General features: G+C 43.9%; 1 protein-coding gene across 6 annotated transcripts in view; it reads right to left on the reverse strand.

The window, feature by feature from the left end:
* Positions 1–10,925: 10,925 nt before the first annotated feature.
* Positions 10,926–20,609, reverse strand: part of ZNF423 (zinc finger protein 423) — a 279,999-nt gene continuing 270,315 nt past the window's right edge. For all 6 annotated transcript variants that reach the window (XM_036390304.2, XM_036390301.2, XM_054516151.1 and 3 more), the window contains one exon: positions 10,926–11,560. In XM_036390304.2, the coding sequence (XP_036246197.1) occupies positions 11,531–11,560 (30 nt within the window). In that variant the 3' untranslated portion in view covers positions 10,926–11,530. The remainder of the gene's footprint in view (positions 11,561–20,609) is intronic.

A 20,609-nucleotide genomic window follows, 5' to 3' on the forward strand; every position in this document is an offset into this window, starting at 1 on the left:
CTGGGATTCCTCCTAGGAAAGGGAGCAAAAGTGCACAGATCCCATGATTGCAAACACTGCTGCCTGAATTACCCTGCCTGGGGGACCAAACCCCAGCCAAGACAACAATCTCTAAAAGCATTGACTGCCAAGGACTCTACCAGGACTGGGATGAGATGGATACCAGTCCCTAAGGTACTGGAGAAGGAATGAAAAAAGACCAGGGTTTAAAAAGAAAATAACTAGACTTAAGAGCCTGGATTAAAAAATCTAAATGGGTCAAAAGGCACATTCCTGTAGCTTTACATCTGAATATGTAATCCAGTCAATTTGGCATGCTAACACCAGGGGGGAACACAGATCAATGTATATAATTTAGGTCAAATGACCACTGCAGAGTGAGATGCAGGCATTCTTCTCACAATTGAGCCAAATTTATCCCTGATATAAATGCAGTGATTTCACTGAACTTTCAGCAGGGATCTATTTGCTCATTTATATGGCCAATAACTTCTCAGTAACTTGTTGCTTATGTGTGCTACCCCCTCACGCAAAGATGTCTCCAATTTCTCATTAGTTTCTTTTCCCTTATGATAATTGCACTGTTCCTTACATAAAACATTATTAAATAGAGGTAAAAATATTTATACAACAAAGCAATAAATCCTCAAGTCTAATATTCATAGCTAACAAAAAATAATTCAAAGTCATATGTTTCATGTTCCAGTTTTGATAATTGTGTAACAAAATGACAGTAGAGTCTTCCAGTCAGCAGAAAGTACAGCAAAAGAAGAGGTGGTAACAGGTAAGAGGTTCTTACCTCCCCACAAGAAGGTGAAGCTCAGCCAGTGCTTGCTATGTGCCTTGAGATCCTTGGAGGAAGGTATTATTTAAGGTGCAAAGTATTTCTATGGGAAGCAAACAAATCTCACTGACTGCTGCGGTGACTTTTTTGCAGGCACTTTCACAGCAAGTGGCAGCCGGGGGCTCCTTCTCCTGCGGCCGGGCTGGCCCTGTGAGGCTGTCACACCCTCCCAGCTGCAGAGGAGCTTCTGACCCCTCCTGACCATTCCCTCTCATCCCCCGCAATGGGCACGGCTGCCCCAGCGCCCTCCCAGCTGTCTCTGGAGGTAAAAGAGAAATTAAATCATCCAGGCACAAATTAAAATCTTTACTGGGAGAAACCTGGTAGAAAGTCTCAGAAGAGAATGAATTATGTATTTGAACACTTAAGATTTCCTTGCCTTTATTACAGCATGGGGTCTGAACTCTGCTTTCTTCCCTGCACTTTATTACATGGTTAGAAGTCCCGCAGTAGGAAACTTGCAGTTTGAATTTTGAAGCACCTATAGTGTCATACTTTTTATTTTAATATTTGTCACCAACAGTGCCGACAGATAAAAAGTGCTGGCTCCCCACAGCATGACACGCGGGATTTTCAATAGAGCTACACAATTGCTTTTGCTAAGTGCTTGCGGGGCTCTCAGTGCCAAATCCCGCAAATTGCTGCATTCAGGCCACTTTGCAGCGCCGTGCAAGGCAAGGGATAGTAAAAGTTAGTTGGGACATACACCTAAATGGCTGATTTCTTTTTAAAATCTTAAGCAATTGTCTGAAGATGTCTCTGCAACACAATTCTATAATTGCAGCACTTTTGAGATGGTCAGAAATTTTGCATCACCATCTATTCTGTGCTTTGCATACCATTTTAGGAAAAAAAAAAAAAACCAAAACCTTCTTCCAGCCCCAAAATTTGCTGACCAAGGAAGTCCCAGCAAGCATGACAACATTCAAGCACCAAGCATGGCAACATTCTATTTATGGATTACTATTTCCTCTTCTTCTCCCATTTTTGCCTTTAATTTGTTTTTATCTTTAATTTATGAGTATATTGTTGTTCATATCCCAGAGCCAGGTCAGTGTCATGGTGTAAATTATTTCATGTGCACAGCAATGCTAAATGTATAATAGTTACACCTGAGGTATCAGGGGAGAATTTTGTATCTCCTGTTTTATTCACAGGTCAATTAAAAAGCTGATTAAACCCAAAAAGTCTATGATGATAATTGTTGGAAATAGACTGGGATGATAATTGGTTTAATGACTGCTAAAGGAGTCATTGGGATGTGTGTCTCTCAAGGAGCCTGAATGGCACTTTAAGAGCTTGATTCATCCTGGGTGTTGGTTGTTGACTTTAATGGTATTACTCAAAAATCTGATTTGGATCAACTTACAAAATATTGCAGACAAGACAAATAATTTTTAAAGGATGTCTCTGCTGAGCTTTGGTGTCTCCCTTGAACTATCCTATTCAATGTCAACTCCTCCAGTACAAATTCTGCCTGTACAGCTTGAAGTAGCTCTATAAGGTGGGAATCCACTGAAGGTTTTATGTTTTTATACTTTTTTTTTTTTCCTAGCTTAGCAGGAAACAAATTCTATATAATAACTAGAAAATGTAGGCCGAGACCATCCTCTGCACAGGAAATTTCACTCAGAGGGTTGGACACCCAGTGAGGTCCTATTCACAGACATCTCTTTGTATTTTTCTGCCTGGAACCAAAGAAGGGGATTCATGCCAAAACCCTGCAGGATATGGAAATCTATCGGCTGTTCTGTGCTTCTGCATGTCTTTCAAAGTGGCTTCTGATTTGGGGAGCCCTAAATTAAGATCCATGGGCTTGTGGGGAGGGGGGGTTGGGTTTTTTTTTTTAATAAGGACTCTAAACCTTCAATTCAAATAGCAGTCAGAAACACTCAGTACCTTTGAAAACCCCCTGACATTTCATTCCTCATACTGAGGACCCAGAACAGCAAAAATTTTGACCAAAATGATTTCTCTAGGTTAGTCAGTATTAGAGTATAGTGCAGAAGTCAGAAACCCCTTGCTGCTGGTTCTCAGCCTACTTGCACTGCCTAGGCTTGGAAAGGTTATAAGGTTATAAATCTTTCAGTGAAAACAATTCCTGCTTCATGGCATCAACATTTCTTAAAGACATCTGTGTAGGGCATCTCTAGAGGAGGCTCCCATTACTAGACCTATGCAGAAGAATAATGAGGAACTTGCATCCGGTTTGAAAGGCATTAATGAGTCTCTCTTGGATACAAAATATTTGTTCAACACCCTTATGGGCAGAGTAGCACAGAGCTGAGCTGGGGAGCTCTGCCTGAACAGCATGAACTGATAGGTCTCAGAAAAGGAACCATGCACAGCTCTGCAGAGAAAGTTGGTTTTTCAGGCCCAATTTACAGCTCTGGTGCTTACTTGTGTCTGCAAATATTGAGTGTGTCTATTTCCAACATCTACTTCTTTGTCTGTTCCAGTTGGGTTTCACACACAATGGGGGTATTCTGGGTTCCTTAGTGGTTCTTCTTTAATTTTTTGTTTCTATTCTCAATAACATTTGGACAAAAAACAGGCAAACAAACCAAAATGAACCACAAAGAGGTAAAGATATGTTGACTCTTTTTTCCTCCCTCCAGACTTCTCTCTCACACACAAAAATATTTCAGGGTTTGGGGTCAGCTTGTTAAAGTTTTTTGCATTCCCACAGCTTGGTGCATCATTGATGCACAGTCAGGTTACCCAGATCACCTAAATTATCCAGATTACCAAGGACTCTGATCCTAGTGTTCCTGACACAGGTGAACATTTAGCTCCTTGAAGCCAAGGGAAATGGTTGTACACATTCACAGTGCAGCACAAAAGATGATGTGCTTTTCTGGCAGTTTCCAGAAAGCAGATGAGGTTGGTGTACAATTTGATGAAATGAAACAAGAACTGGAAATACTCTGTGAAATCAGAAATGGAGGGCAGGGATGACTCTGGACTTAATTGGTATTTTATGCTCGATTATGGTGCTAAACCCCTCAGTAAGAGAAGGGGCATTAGTATTCCTGTTTGCAAGGACAAAACACATCTTACCTCCCTTCTCAAGCCACACCAAACACAGCACATTCTCTCATGGCAGACTTACTCCTGCCACTGTGTGAGCATTGGGAAACTGACAACCTGGTGGGCAGTGCAGGTGCCACTGCTGAGGGAGGGGAACATGGAAAAAGCAAAAAGAGACACCTGGAATTTGAAAAAAAATAACCCAGATAGCAAGGGATCAGATGACAGATATACATGACAGAGGGTCATCCCCAAAACTCTGGGTTTGCCTAGCAATAGAACAGGTGGTACAAACCTACAGCAGCCATAGACAGAAATCATGGACATGGCTCCACTCAGCAGAGAGCTTTCCTAGCCCTGTGCTTGCACCCACACACCCCCTCAGCTTCAGCACTGAAACCAAAGAGGAAGATGGGATTTACTTAAAGACTATTGTTCTTAGCATCATCACAGACATGATCAAGCCAGTTAGAATAGAAAGAGAGAGGCAAAGCTATTTAAACTCATGCACTGCATCCACTGGCTCTGACACAAGTCAGATGTTGCCCACCTTCTCCTTTTAGACTATCCATTTCTCTTTCCACTCTCTGTATATGAGACCTTATTCTGACTTCAATCAAGGTTTCATCTTCCAGGTTTCAGTGTTTAAGCATTTGAGGCTATACACTATAATATAACATATAATGACATTGCATATCTATTGGGAATTATGCTACAGCTGATCAACTCTTAAGCCACAAGACCACTATGAAGACAAATGTTTCTGAGTCCTACTTTGGGTGAAACTCTGTCTTACTAATTAGCAACACAAACTGTTTCTCCTACCTAGGCTAATGGAAGCTCTTGACCATTTAGCACCATTACAAAAGCATTAGCTCACTTCCTTAGCCTTCTCTTCATCACAGGCTTACACTGACATACCTTGAAGAAACCAGAAAATGCACAGAAGAAGCATAGCATCTGTATTTATAGCTTTCGTGCATAGAAGCCAATTTCTTGAGGAACAGTGCCTATAAATTGCAACTGGAAGAAGACGCACTTATTTATTGCATTGCTTCCAACCAGGGAAAAAAAATTCTCTCTCCCTTTCCTTTGAATTAAAGGCTTGGTGAGGAAGAGCCCAGCACCTCAGGGACACAGCTTCTGCACATGCAGCTTGGAGGGCTCGTTTTGCTTGCTCATTTGTTACCAGAGAAGGGGCCAGGTATCTGTTCCAGTCATGCAAAACTGAATTTTTTTTTTTTAATCTGTGTCTTCAGTTGAAACAAAGATTTTAGTTGATCCAAAAATATTTTGGGACTAAAGGTTTTTTCAAGAGGGGAGGCCTAATCTAGCAGGATTTCTCACACAGAGTCCTACCATGCACTCACTAACTCTCTAGTCTCTTCTTTTAGAGGATACCATCAGTGTTGTACAGGGCTTTAAACACCAACACGTACTTGGGAATATCAGGAGAGGCAAAATCCAGAAAAGCTGGTCTGTACATTCTCCCACAGTTCAGTAATACCCAGCACGGCCCCTCCAACCTGCCAGAGCGTTGACTGCACTGTGCTATACAGGCAAAGCAGTTAAGAGCCAAGTGTGGGTAAAACGGTGAAAACGCCGTCACAGCATCACCTTACCCGGGGGCACTGATGTCCCTAGAGCACTCCGAAGCAGGGTTGAAGCGTGATGTTTGTCACAGGGCAGCTGTGACACCCACAGATGTCACAGGGTGGCAAAACCCCCCCGAGCCGAGCGCTGCCCGAGCCCCCGGCAGCTCGCGTCCAGCACGGAGCTCGCCGGCTCCAGAAAACAGAACCAAAGTTCCGATTTACAAAATCCAGGGAGCCGCCCCGAAGCGCCTCAGCGGCGCCCCCGCCGTGAGGGGAGGCCGAGGCGCGGCCCGGCGCGGGGACAATGGGGCCGTGAGGGAGCGGCCCCGCCGCGGGGACACAGATGGCCGCGGACGGCAGAAGGACACAAAGGCAGGGGACAGCCGCGGGCAAGGGCAGGGCCGGCCGAGCGGCGCCCGACGAGGGGCAGCTCCGCACAAAGCCGGCCCCGGCCCCCTCCTCCTGGCACCCCCAGGGAACGCTTCCCTTTTTCCCGCAGCAAAGGGCAATCTCTGAGGGCTGAACTGAGCTGGCTCTCAGGGCAGCGCACGCCGCGCTCCTCTGGAGCTGCCTGAGAGGTGATCAGTCAACGTCTTGTCTCTCTCTCAGGGTGCTCCGTGTTTCTCATTTGGACACCTCCTGTCTCCCTCTGTCACCTAATCTGCCAAGATGCTGCTTGGTGCTCCTTTTTGTCAGGAAAGTAACAATAATTCACAAATACACAGATCAAAAGGCATATTCTTCCACTTGCAGGAGAGGGACCTCACAGTTGTTAGGACAGCAGCAATGTAATAAAAACAGACAAAACTAAGAACAAAGCATTTCACAGGGGGCAAACATGAGAAAAAAGGAAAAAGACAAAGCAATGAAGAGCGCACCATACTCGTTTTGGCTCCAAAGCCCTGTGGCTGTGGCAGCTCTCACCATCTGGGTTTCTGTGGCCGTACACACGTTGGGCTCTCATGCTCACAGCCAGGACAGCACTTGCAGGGGCTGTTCTTGCCCTGACTGATCCCTGATGGCAGGGGATTCCACAGGGACACAGCACCCCTACCCAACCTAGACTGTGCTTCTGGAGGAGAGGGGATTGCAGAAACCTCCCTGCTTTAGGGTGTGAGCCAAAACACAGAAACCATTTACAAAGACTATGGGAAAAATTTTCACTGTTCACACCAGACTTTTACACATTAAAAGCCTGATAAACACACCAAACCCCAGTCTACTCTTAGACATTGGTCAGATAGACTAACATGTACACTTTGGACATGTAATGTGCAGATTTACAGAGCAGAATTTCCCTTAATGCCACTGGGAGGGCAGTCAGGTTGTGGAGGAACACGCCCCTTGACTCCCTGACTTTTCCCTGCTCAGTAGGGTGATCTTGCCCAATCCACTCAAAGATGTTCAGCACAAAGTGATCAGTCACCCACTCTCTCAAATGGTCCTCAAACATCTTTTGTCTGCCTTTCTTCTGGCATGTAATTGGCTAAACATTGCTTTTTCCAAGATTTTGAGGCACCTGACTGAAGGTGGTGATCCTTGCTGAAGGTGGTGGGTCAGAACAAGAACATACACAAGCATCAAATAGAGCACAAATGTGTAAAGCTGCCTACATAGATAATAGGTGCTGGTTGCTACTTCTTGACTAAGTATCTTCATGTGTTTTAGATGTGTGGGTATGTCATGAAGCTAAATACAAAGATCATTCAGTGCATAAGGGCTACAAATACAGAGACTGCTACAAATACAAGTCCTTTGTTAATCTATTGTTTATATTAATTTACATTTCAGTATTTTTCTAAGCATGAAGATATTAAACTGTCTGTATGACATTTCATTGCAAATTTAGAATTATTCATTATCTCCAACACTGTACTGGTCCTAATGCCACTAGGATCATAAAGTGACATTTTGCCTAAAGCCCATCTTCAGCCAGAATTTCAGCAATTCTGGTTTTCACTTACCTGTGAGTGATCCACATAGCCCACACCTTGAACAGCCTGTGCCAGCCCCTGTCTGCACCACCACACAGGAGCTGCAGGTTACACAGATAGGCAGGGAAACATCACAGGGATGATGGAAAGGCTCTCCAGCCTGTTTTCAATGCGTCATAGCTATTGAAATATAGCTGCCTTTGGAGCCAACATTTCTGACTGTTTTCCAAATGCTTTCAGCAGCACTTCTTGGCCACTAAGAAAAAGGGGGTGAAACCTCAGACATGTACCAGAAGCTGTGATATTATCTTTTTTCCACCTGCAGTTAGGCTCTGTTTTCCCTAGGAGCTTTTAACGGATACAGGAACTATATACTACCCTGGCAAAGCACTCCCTGGTGTGACTGCAACTATGGCAGCAAAGCTGTTTTGTACCAGTGCAGGGCTGCTCTGCTCCTGCTCCCCTGTGGCACCAGCAGCACAGGAAGCTCCAGACAAAGGCCCCACGTTGTGCTGCAGAGCTCTGCCCCCCAGAGCCCTGCCTGGCAAGGCTCCAGGCTCTCAAAAACAGGGTCAGACACCAGTCCTGCACCCTGGCATAGGCTAAGGATCACCTCTGTGAGCTGCAGGTGTCCAGTGTGTCACAGATCCAGCTCCATGGCAGGAACAGAAAAGTGGGCAGCTCTCCCTCTGCTTCTTTGCAGCAGCTTTCACCCCCACACCCTAAACAGGATTTCTTGGCCCCTAAGAAAGCAGTTATCAAGGCAGCAACATTCCTTGCCATGTAATGATGACTGTTCACATGGGCCTGGTTATCTCAAAAATACCACAAAATAACCCAGTAGATTCCTGGCAAGCCTTCTGCACATTTGCCCATATTGACTTTGGAAAGAAATATATTTAAGAAGTGGCATTAGTCCATTGGTGTTCAAATATTACCCAAACACTGTAAGAGCAGAAGAGGACCACAGCTATTTTTCCCAGACCCAGGGGCACAGTCCAGCCCCTTTCTCCAACCTGATTTGGGCTGCTCATGAGTGAGGCTCATATGCCCAAAGAGATGAAGAAGACTGAGCAGGACCCCAGCCCTCACTCATGGAGCCACTCACTTACCTGTCACAGCACATGTTGCAGTTGAGACAGCCACAACACACAGAGTATCACCATACAGTAGCAGAAGGCTTTAAGCATTCAGCCATACAGAGTAACACCCTGTCACTTCAGAAGGCTGCAAGCATCTGCCTTTCTTGTTCTTTAGCCCAACATTTTATACCCTCCTGTTAATGCACTGCACCTTTGTGCCCTCTGTTCCCTTTGGTGGTTGGTCAGTGCCCCTGGGCACTCCATGGCTCGTTGCTGTCAGTGCTGCTCACCTGCTGCTCACAGCTGCAGCTCATTGGGGATGAGGCTGGGCCCAGCCCCACTCCCAATTACCACAAACTGGGTACCTACACTTACATTTCAAAGGCCAGGTGGAAAATCAGACTATCCTTTTACTCTGCCCCTGCCCTTGGCATGGTCAGGGTTTGGGACACATGAAACATGAGCAGGTTCCCAGCACCCTGACCCACGTCCACATTCCCACTAACATGGGGAATATATGCAGCTCCAAACAGGATCCCCACGTGGGGAGTTCCCCATCTCAGCACAGTGACTGTGCACCTCCTTTTAACTAGTCAGCAGGGAGATGCTCAGACAAAGGCATGAGCTTCAGTACAGCACTACTAAGGCAGCTCCCCGAGCTGCATGGAAACATCAGTTCAGCTCTTGGGATTCACAATGCAGTGCCTTTTCCTGAAGGTAGAAACCTATGTCTTTTTCATTTCTGAAGGCTTGCCCAGAAGTGATCCAGCATCATTTCAAACCAGTGTCAGGCAAAGAGCCTCCTTTTTCAGTATCTCCATTGTAAGAACCTGCTTCCTTTCTTTGGCATGGAGAAGATGGCACATGAGCTCTTTCCACAGCAGCTGCTGTACATCCCCAGGTTTTCTTGCAAAGGCATGTCTATGAGCCTGTACTGCAAGACATTTTCCCATTTCCCATCTTAAAGTAATAACATTGAGTTAGGAACATGCTTCTATTATGAACAGGAATAATGAATTGGTGATTTCATTAACTAATTTTTCAGCCCGTAAACATCTGTTCTGTGGTTTAGAGAGAAATAATCAGGTTGAAAGTTAATGCTCTTCTCTAGAAATGGATCGTTTCAGTGTGATTTTGATGAAGAAACAGTGAGCTAAGAATAATCTAGATGCAAACAGAACTGTCCTCTTTGGAATTAAGAAAAGTCATTCCTAGTTTTGTTATATTAGGGTTCGTAAATTTATCACAAGCCACCTTTGAGCCTAAACTCTGACTGTCTATTCTAGCATTGCTATTTCAGCAGAATAAAAACCATCTATCATTTGTCTCAAACAGGACATTCTTTTTTTGGGGGGGGAATAGTAACTTTTCTTAAGTTAGGACTGCTCTGGTGCTTCCTGCTGTAAAGATGACCCTACTTGAGTTGTGCTTGAAGTTGTGCTTTGATTGTAGCCTTCCCTTACTGTTCTGAAGGAACCGTGTGTGTGCAACAGCACTGTCAACATCAGCAGGGATCTAAATTGTTGAAAACATGGGCTGCAGCATCAACAAGCTGTGCCACCCTTGCACTTGTAAAAAAGCTCACTATATAAACTAATTTAAGCTTTGACTATATGTCCATGAAAACATATTTCCTACAAAATATCACTTACATGCTCCAAGCCCAGACATGGCCCAATGACAACCAGTTGTGCTCTAGTTCAGTGCAGCGATTTTGAAAGGCTCTGACTGTGCATGTTCCCATGCCACAGTCTTGCAAAGCCTTGTACTTTGTGGGAATGGGTATCCACATCATTTCAGCTGTCACAACTGCTGAATATTTATGATGATTATGATTCACTCAAGCCAGAGACACCAGGAGAACTACATCTTTCTAACTTTCCAGAGGTGTCCATGGTCCTTAAAATGACTGTTTCCCTGACCTCCTTACCAGAAGATAAGTTTAAAAAGAGTAAAAGAAAGCCTGGCAACTGGCTCTGTTGGCACTTACACGGAGGTACAATACCTGGGGGTCTGGGGTGGGTAAAATATGCAGCCTCCTACCATGGTCAGCAAGGCCTGATCCAGTATCTGTGCATTTGTATGCAATGCAGAAACTTTTTTTTTTGTATTGAAACAAAGGAGCACAGAGATATGGGCAAGGCAGCTATAGGTCTGGTTCTTCTGTTCTTGCTGAAAAATTTAAAATATTAATGAGTATTATGAGCTAGCAATACCTTCTCATAGTACATCTTCTTACCTCAACCTACCGTGGAGCCAGGGAGGCACATCCAGAAGCAAACACAATACCAGACACAGAAGCATGGCTTTTGCTTTCCCTCCTCCTGGGCTGCAGAGTGCTCTGTGCCATCAGGTGAGTGATCACTGAGATTCAGCCACCCCAGCAGCAGCAGCAGCAATGCAGGGGGCACTGACAGACAGACAAGCTCTGACACTAAGCTCATGTATTCCCTTTATTGAACTGTACTAGTTATTGCAATCAGATTAAGTCACATTTATAAAGCAGACCATCCAGTTGCACTGAAACCGATTATATTCATTACATAGTTTTAATCACTGTCCGGTGAACTGGCAAATCCAATCAAAGCATTAGTCTTTAATTAAAAAATTAAAAAGAAATATTCAGACAATAGCCAAGCAATCACATCACAATGCACAGTTACCTAAAATTGCAATTAAAAAGCAGTTAACAAAAAAGAAAAAAATCACACCTAATCTTTAACTATCAATATAATACAAGAAGCAACAAAGGGCAACAGCATCAAAGCAGATTTATCTAACACTATAAATTCAGTCAGAAGCAGAAGCTCTAAAGTACACTAGCTGAAGCAGGACAATAAAAAATACTGAGCATGGAATACTTTTAATCTCTTCCATTAATATTCATTTCCAGCTGCTTATAATAGCAGCGCCTCATGGCCAAATCATTAGAGTTTTACATCTGGGTTGCAAATGACACTTTGATTGGATGTAATGTTCAAATGGTCCTCCCCACTGTGCCACCGTCAAGTCTTCTGCAGAGAGGTGTCCTGTAGTGCCAGTGGCTCACTGTGCGTGCTGGCTCAATGTGTGGTTCTGGAAAGACGAAAAAAGGAGACATGCATGAGGGGCAGAATAATAGAAAGCATGCCCATACCCTCCCACTCAGTACCATTTATGCAGAGCTCAACATAAAAGCTTCTCAATTATTACAAAACAAAATGCAATAAAGTAAAAGTACTCATAAGTAACAGCTGCCAATATGACATATTTGCTTTGTTCTGACAGATCTGTTAATGCTGGCATGAACTTAGAAAAAAAATGCTACAAGCCAAGTCTAGTCATGAAGGTTTCCTCTTTTTTTTTTGTCTCCTTTCAATACCTATAAAGAAAACGGTAACTTCATGGGCAAAAAACTGCCTTTAGGGATTCCCTTCACTGTAACAATTAAAAAAATAAAAATCTGAATCGTGAGGGAACCCTTGCCATATTTTACTCTTTTATTCGCACTCGTACCGGGTGCAAGCACTGGCAGCAAGAGACACCAGATTGTGACACACACTTCTCAGTCCAAGAAATACTTCGGCAATAACAGCTGAACTGCCAGCTCAGGCACCAGGGTAATATTCCCAGCAGAAAAAAGGCTGGACATGTAACCCAGAAGTCAAATATCTTTAAAGAATATACTTTTCTCTATACATTTCTTTCAGCAGTTTAGAGTCTCTTTTGTTCCCTTTTTTCCTTTTGGTAGATTTGTAATAGCTTCAATGTCATCACAGTATCTCACATCAGAGGATGCTGACCTGTCTTGCCATTTTGTGTAAGAGCCAATAAATCCTGGAGCCAACCTCGGAAGCGTATTTTTAGAGCAGTACCGATTCACCCACATTTTGTGTTCTGACTAAAACCCCAGTCTTACACATAAGCCTAGCTTTATTTGTATGATTATCCAATTATTTGAGCAACTAGAGAAGTGGTTCATGGTGAGGTTTTCTTGAGCTGAGTTCCCAGCATCCCCAAATATAAAAATTCATTTGTGCTATTTCAAGCCTAAGCAATTTCCCTAGTCTCCATCTGCCTAATAACAGAGTCGGGCAAGTCCGCCAGCTTGAAGAATAAGTTTTTAAACACAAAATGAATTTTGAATCTAATTATTTATTTACAGTGATGAAGCTTTAAAATAAACTATGATATTTTAACTTTTCATAAATCATCTGGTCCTTCTATGCTATCCGCAGCTGATCACATCGTGATCAGGATAAAAGAGCAATCCCCCGCTTTATCCAGAGATGACATCTCCCCGATGGAGATCGCTCGTGGAAAGAGCTGGTGGGCGGCGGGCGCTGCGGGCCGGCGGCGGTGACCCCGTTTGCGGCAGAGCGGAGCGGCTGTGGCCCGTTTGTGGCACTCCCAAGCCGTGACCGCCAGGTGTCACAAGCGCTGCTGAGCGCCGAACCACGGCCGCAGCTCCCGAACCACGGCCGCGGCTCCCGGCGGTGCCGGCCCGGGCGGCGGGAGAGGGGCAGCAGCACGGATGGAGCCCTTGCGAACGAAATCCCAGCTGGGAAATCATAGAGTCACTGCTCAGCATAGCACCGGCCCTCTCAGAATCCCCTGCCTGTGACACTGAATATACAGACCCACAAATGAGAAATTCGCGAATTGACGGCTGGAACTGCTTTGCTTTTAACAAATTAACAATTTAACACCACAATTTAACACCACCAAACAATTTAACACCACCAAACACAAAATTCGATGGATTTTTCCTTTGATATACATGGAAATTTTCCTGGCCTTAAGAAGGAGTGACCTTTGCAGTGCTGGATGTTATTCTCAAGTCTAACAATGACTTTATGGAGGAGGATGGATGGAGCCCTGCACACACAATAGCAGCACTGACAAGAAGCTTGCCCACTAAGCCTAGCTGGGGAAGCATGAAAATGTGAAAGAATACACAGGCTCCTCTGTGCTCACACACTCCTCAGCATTTTAACAATGGCCATTCCTTGTGCGCTTCATTACGGTTCTATTTTTAGGTCATCCTGAATATCAATAAAAAACCCAAAAGGTTCACCATCTTCAAATTGAACGAAGGGCTATTTGTCGTAGACAAATCCATACTTAGTTAGGCAGTATCATTTAAAAGATAATGCACAATCAGCACTGGATGCATGACACACAGCCCACAGTCAGGGAACATGATTTCAAACTTGCGTGGCTGCTGCATTGATTACACCAGGCAGGTCAATAAAGGAATGGTATGTGGCTCTAAATCTGATAATGAAGCTTTTATTGTGAGCCCTCCCTCCTCAAACATCAGCTAATAACATGTTCTGAACATTCCCAATACAAGAAATACACTGGGTTTGGGATCAGAATTTGTCAAAGGAACAAACAGATTGTATTCAAATACTGCAGCCATTTGGAGTTGGGTAAGGTAGGAGCTGAGAAATCAGCTGTGCCATAGGGCTAGGAGTTAAAAAATTACATTTTTCATATGCAAATCTTAATTTTGTCTTAGTATCTTGTGAATGTACCATTTATTCCCCAGGTATGCATTACTGACAATCAATATGCAGGCTAGTGCCTGGACCATGCAGTTAAGAGACAGAGCCTCATTTTACACAGGGCCTCACAAACAGGTCTGTAATGCCTATGGACATGAGAGCCTGTGTGCTCTGCATCCTTCCCCTGCCTTTCTGAGCACATCCTGCTCAAGCCATGGGCACAAATGCCATGTCCTGCACACCCAGGTGCCAGTGAACACTGGGTGAAGGCTAAATAACTGTGTGTTTGAAAGTCCCATGAGAACCTCTCTGTATCCTCTGCAACCCATATAGGTTTCTCACATACTAAAATGTATTTCAAAACATGCCTTCCAAAAAACTAGTCTGGCAACTTGTCTCCTATTACTAGCAATTGTCATTTCTTATCTTCTTGCTTCTACTCCCTGTGCCCCTGTGCATCTGCAGCTCATTGGAATTGTGCTCTGCAGATGTCAGAAAGCATCTCACCCATTCGGGGCTTATGTCTCTTCTCTCACACGTGTGTTTTCTATATTTGACCCATGGTTTTTCAAATACCTTTGTTAGGCACTTTTTTGTGTGCCCAGACACAGAAAATTCTCCTGGCTGACTAGACTTTGGGAGTAATTGAAAATCAAGTATTAAGAATGTAGTGCCTTAGTAGGAACAGTTTTGACCCCAATGGAGCTACTGGGCTGTTCCAGGCAGCAGACAGAAATCATAAAGACCAGAAGGAAGCAAGTGCTTTGGAACATGTGATACTACAGGAGTGCTGCCTACCTAAGCAGCCTCAGGAAAATTCACCCACCTTTCCAGCAGGAGGGTGGGCTGGCTGAAAACAGCATGGGTGTGATTTTTCAACTCCAGAAATTATAGCTAGGGAAAAAAAAAAAAAAGCCCTAATGGTGGTTTCCAGAGGAAAATAGAGCAGCCACAAAAATGCAGGCCCTCCAGGAACACTCCTGTGTGTGTGCACATGCCTAGCAGCTCCAAGGCCATCCATACACGTGCCCGTCTGGGGCCAGCAGGAGGCACGACATCATTTGGAAGCTGAACAGGAAAAATGGTTCTTCCCAGCTCCTGTTAGACCCCCTGGTTTCCGCACAGCTCACAGCTGATACCCCACTGAATACATCATTCTGAGACATTATTGCAGCTGGAAAACTCTACAGCAGCACTAAGTCACCTGTCAAGATCAAGTAAGTCACAGCTTATTTATAGGATAAGGTTGGAAAATCTCTTTTCTTAATAATCATGCAAAATGGATAGCAACTCCATTAGCTATATCAGTGGGAAAAATGCAACTACCCCAAGTCTCGGGGCTGTTGCAGTGTTTAAGTAGAATTTTCTACTGGCTGCACAATCCTCAAATGAACCATTTATGGAAGTGTCTGTGATCAAGGAACTGGGTGATGGGTTTTGCAGGAAATAAAAAGATTTTAAAGAATGGTTAATTATTGTCCATGTAGATATTGATTATTCTCCAGATCTTCCCTGGAGACACCCCCTGCCTGCCCCTTGGATGCAGATCAAGCCATTTGTGCAGGACATCCACAATGAATATTTCTCTGGTTTTTTTACATGCATGATTATGAAAACACTGGCATGACAATCTCCATTTTCAGAGCTCTGTGTCAAGAAGGAAAGCATCAGGCTTGAAAGATGATCACTTACAACAGTTCAAAGAACTCTTACAAGCTATATAAAGATCAAGAGAAAAAACACACACAAAAAGCAGCACATGATGGAGCGAAGCTCCAAGCCAGGCAGTCAAGCTGGGAGTCTCCCACACTGCAATGGCACTCACTGCCAACAAGTCACAGGTGTACTACACAGGAGCAGGTGAAAAAAATAAAATGCAACTGTGAGGGGTGTGATAATGGTTTGGGGCCATAACACATCCAGTCTACAGTGCCATTGTGCAGCTGTTATGGATTTAGACATTTTCTATCAGCCATTTACAAATACACTGTCTATGTGCATGAGCACATACCCCTAAAAGACCATATGTTATACAAAGGTTAAGAAATGGCCTAACAAGGCTGGTGATACCCCACCCCCAGGTAAAATTCTGCAGTGTCACACAGAGACTGGGACTCTGATGAAAGGCTACAAAGCCTCTCTCGCCTTCCAAATGCCACTGAAATGGACAGAAACCATTCCTTAAATAATTTCAATAAGAATTATGGAGATAATAGATTCATGTGACAATTGGCCAACATGAAAATTAACTGGTAATTAGCCACTGGGTGACCTATTAATCCCAATATTTTTTCTCAGGGTGTGAGGGGTCCTCCAGACCCAGGTAAGAGCCCAGGTAGTTTCTCTCTGCCTCTCCCCACTCTGTTCAGGTTTCCATCACCCCTTCAGGCACTGTCTGATTCTAAGCCCAGAGATCGGGGTCATGGCTGGGGACCACTGGGACGGTGTCTCCTCCTCCCCATTCTCTCTCCTTTTCCCTTTACAGAGCAGAGAAACAAGAGAAGTGATGCCTCCACTGACTGCCAACATGCACAGCTTGCCAGACAAAAACTAAACCTCAGATTCAGGCATTGACTTGAAGCAAAGGTTTGTCTCACATTTGAACATATATATAAAAAAAGACACAACAAAACCTCCAAATTGCTACAAACAGAAGCTAGAGTGTCTAAATATTTATGAAATACCATCTGCAGCAATCGTTTTTCAATGTTTTGCATCTTTTGAGTTCAAACTGGTCCAAAAATAAATCTCTCAGCTGTTATTACTCATTGCATATCCATAAGCATAGACATGTATGTACACAGGTACTATTTCCCTTTAACAGCAATCCATAAAGATAAAAATCTTTACGCCTTGACTTTATAAAAGGATTACTTTAGGCAGAGGACACAAGATGACCTGTGCTTTAACCATTGGAGATTATGCTCTCTACAGAAAGCTGTGAGCCTTAAATTGGTGCTGCTGTAATCCTAAACTGGAGAGGCATTCAAGGGATGCCATGACCCAGAAGAGCAAGAGGGAAAAAACTATTAAAAAAAAAAAGACACACTGAAGGAGGAGGGTGGGAAAGGAAAGAAAAAGTAGAAAAGAAAGAAAGAAAGGAGAGCAAGCTTGCTTTACAGGGTAAAGTGTTTATTTTTAATTTTAATTTCTGGTTTCTTCTTTCCCTTTGCTATCAGACTCTAAAGAAAAATCACCTTTGCACCCCCTTGCAGTTTGTATGTGCTTATTTTTAGAACTGTTTGACAATTATCCAAGGGTCTAAGACTAACAGATGGCCTGTCTTAAAGCCTCATATGTTCACTAGTTTGCACTTCTGACAAACAGTAAATGTACTCAAGAGTGTGCCATAAACAGGGCTGAATGAATACTCAGAACACAATTTAGTTAATACACTTCATTAAAACTGATAGTGGTAACCAATGTTTCCCATAAAACCAGGTGTTAATTGCCCTTCCAGTTGTTTCAGGTAACTTATGCAGTGACATTTATATGTTAGATCATAGTTTTTCAGGCAGCACAGTATTACTTCTTTCCTTTCCCTTGGTATTTCACCCACTACATAAAATGCTTGTAACAAGTGACTCCAAGTTATCATGGTATGCAATAAAAAAAAAAATTGTCAGGCAAGACAGGTTCACATGTCCCTTCTTTATTTGAAGAGTCCCTTGAAATGGAGGGAGAGGCAAACGAAAGGTGGCACATCCTTTGTGAAAGGCAACGGCTGCCTGTGTTACGGCTGCCTTCATCTCCGAGCATCTGATAACTTGCCATTCGTCAGCCAGTCCCTGTGTCAGCACACTTTGAGATGGCACTTCAACAAATGCAGGTAGAAAGCTGTCCTTTACAAGTTATTGAACCAGGAAAAGAAAAAATCATTTTGAGTGTCTAAGAAAATATGCCTGGAGGTTTGGTGTCGGCTGAAAAGCGAAGTTGCCCGTTTCCAATGGAAATAGCTGCTTCTGAGTTACTCTGATGCTTGCACGTGATTACTCCAGGGGTAAATGCACCTTTCACTGGTGCTGGGACACGCAAACACTCATCTGTGCCGGGACTGAGCCTCTCCTGGGGTTTCTGTACCCACTGGGAGGATGAGCAGCCTCCCTCAGTGCCTGCTCACCCGGGGACCCCCTCAGCGCCCAGAAACCCGCCCGGCTCCTCTGGTGCCCGGGACCGGCACCACATCTGCCGTCCAAGGGAAGGTTGGGAATTCATAACATTTACAGTGGGGCAAAGCCGTTCCACAGTGACTGCCTGGATGCTGACTGTTTTTTCTCAATAACTCTTTTTCCTCTGTGGCTGTGCAGGGCTGGCTGAGCCCCGCGTCCCGCCCAGCTGGCCTTTGTTCTGCCCCACCTCAGTGTGCTCCTGGCCACACTGCTTCTGCCCATTTCAATCCATTCTTGGATTTTGATGGGCGTTTCTGAATTATTCTGGTTTGAAAAAATATCTTTCTATACAAATACCTTTCTTGGAGTTATTTTTCCCAGCGTCAGCTTCCTCATACCCACTAAGAATTATTAGATGATTTATGAATTTAATTTCTCTTCTAATTCAGGTTGTTTAGTCCTAATCAGACTTCAAAAACTCACCTAAAATGCTTTCCCCTTTCCACTTGAGACTAATAATTTTGTATCATCAGTCTTCTAGATCTGCCATCTCTATTCTTCTCTAAAACTCAGAAGAAAGCTAATTGAGCCTAATACAAGTGAACTCCAAGCACAGCCTAAGCCTAACATTGCCTCTTGTATTCTATTAAATGCCTCACCAAAAAGTCTAGACGCTTCTTCCAAAAGCGCTGGGTAAAATGCTGAAGCACAAAAGCAAACTGAAGCCTTTGGGAAAATCTCCTTACCACAGCACTTTGGAAATAAAAAACACTGAGGAATACATTATTAAGAGATAACCAGAGTCTTCTGTTAGAGAAACTAGCTGTAAACACACCATGATTCACTGAGGCACCCAATGAAAACAAGGAGCTAATAATACCTGTCCTGAGGGACCACACGCTCCTGAGAATTTCACTCAGAAATGCAAATTTATCAGCATCCTTGTAGTCTCCAGTATGCCATGCACAAGATCAAAAATAAGCTGAGGGAAGAACCTTACACTTCCTAAATATAAAGTGAGAGGGACAAATTACTGTTGTCAGAAGTGCATGAAACCATAATATTTTTAGAATACCTTCACTACTGCCTCAGCCCCACTGTTACTCCCTGACTGGATTCCAGAGCCATTTCTGATCCCAAGAGCAGAAAATGGTTTGCAGGATCCCAGCACAGTGCTCTGCTGACAGTGGTGCTGCTTGACCTGGGCTTGGTCAGTCCATGTTTTCCTGGGAAGCTGGTCCCACAGTCACTGGGGTCACGGCCACCCCTGCTCCTCCACGATGTGGCACAAACCCAGCATGCAGCAGCACCAATGCCCTGTGCCCCTCTGAAGTGACCCTCCAAAGCTGTCCTTGACAATGCAAATACCCACCCCCAGTCTGTTTTCAAACCTAAGCTACAGCAACCAGAGAAAGCATCTCCTGCCCACAGGGACACTCCTTTGCCCGTGCTACACCAAAAACCCCAAAGCACACCCCAGTGCTGACCTGTTTCCAATCTGCTTACAGGTCCTACTCAGGGAAGCAATGTTTCAAAATAATTTTCAAGAGGTAAACCATTTTACAGGAATCTTTCTTAGGTTTTCCTCTCAAGAGCATGAAATTGTTGATTTCTTAGAAACCAATCCAAATCTGATCTCATTAATCCCTCCTTGATCTAAGGTAAATCATATCACATAAGCCAGTTAATTGTTCACTTCTGTGAGGCCTGGAATCATCATTGTGGAACATGGTGTGACTCCTCTAAACACCAAATGATTTCCTGATTGGGTCTTTATTATAGGACCAGAATGGTGTCTTTTCAAAAAAAACTTAGAGCAAAAGGGAAACACTTTATATAACACCTTTAGAAGTTAGAATGCATAGGCCAAAGCTTCACTGAGGGACTGTTTCCATGGAAATATAAATCAACAAAAGCCAGGAAATTGAGAGTTGAACCTAAAACTTGCTCTGCTGTTCTCTGGTATGGCAAGGGTCCCTGAACACCCTCTGATTAGTTTTTGTTGTTTTTCCCCTCTGCACCAGCTAGGTATCCCTGGTATTAATGACAGATATATAATAATTTCTGTCTTAACTGTGAATTTTAATGCAAATTAACAGGGGCAGGTCTTACATTCATAACTTCATAACAGGTCTTACATTCATGGCAACATCCTCCACTGAAAAATGGGAGCTGCAGCTGATCCAAGTTCCTTGGGCCAAGTGAGCAAGTATGGACAGCCAGACTTGACACAAGCAGCACCTGCCTGCAGTAGGACTACAGCCCTTTGACCACTAATTCCTTTAAGAAGCAGCAACTAAAGTAAAATTCCCCCTAATGGGATACCAATCTGACAAATTGTATTGCCTTGTGTTATGTGGATACACTTTTCTCAGGGGCAGATAAATATTCCTGTCACATGGCACCCACACACTGCTCGGGCTGACAAAACAGCTGGTCAGTGACCTGTTGCCTTGGACATAATGGTTGTTATTGCTGGGTTCTAATTTCAAAAGGGGAATAAAAATCCTCCAATGCAAGTAGCTC

Source organism: Molothrus ater, chromosome 12, assembly GCF_012460135.2.
Source record: "Molothrus ater isolate BHLD 08-10-18 breed brown headed cowbird chromosome 12, BPBGC_Mater_1.1, whole genome shotgun sequence".
In the NCBI taxonomy this organism is placed as follows: domain Eukaryota; kingdom Metazoa; phylum Chordata; class Aves; order Passeriformes; family Icteridae; genus Molothrus; species Molothrus ater.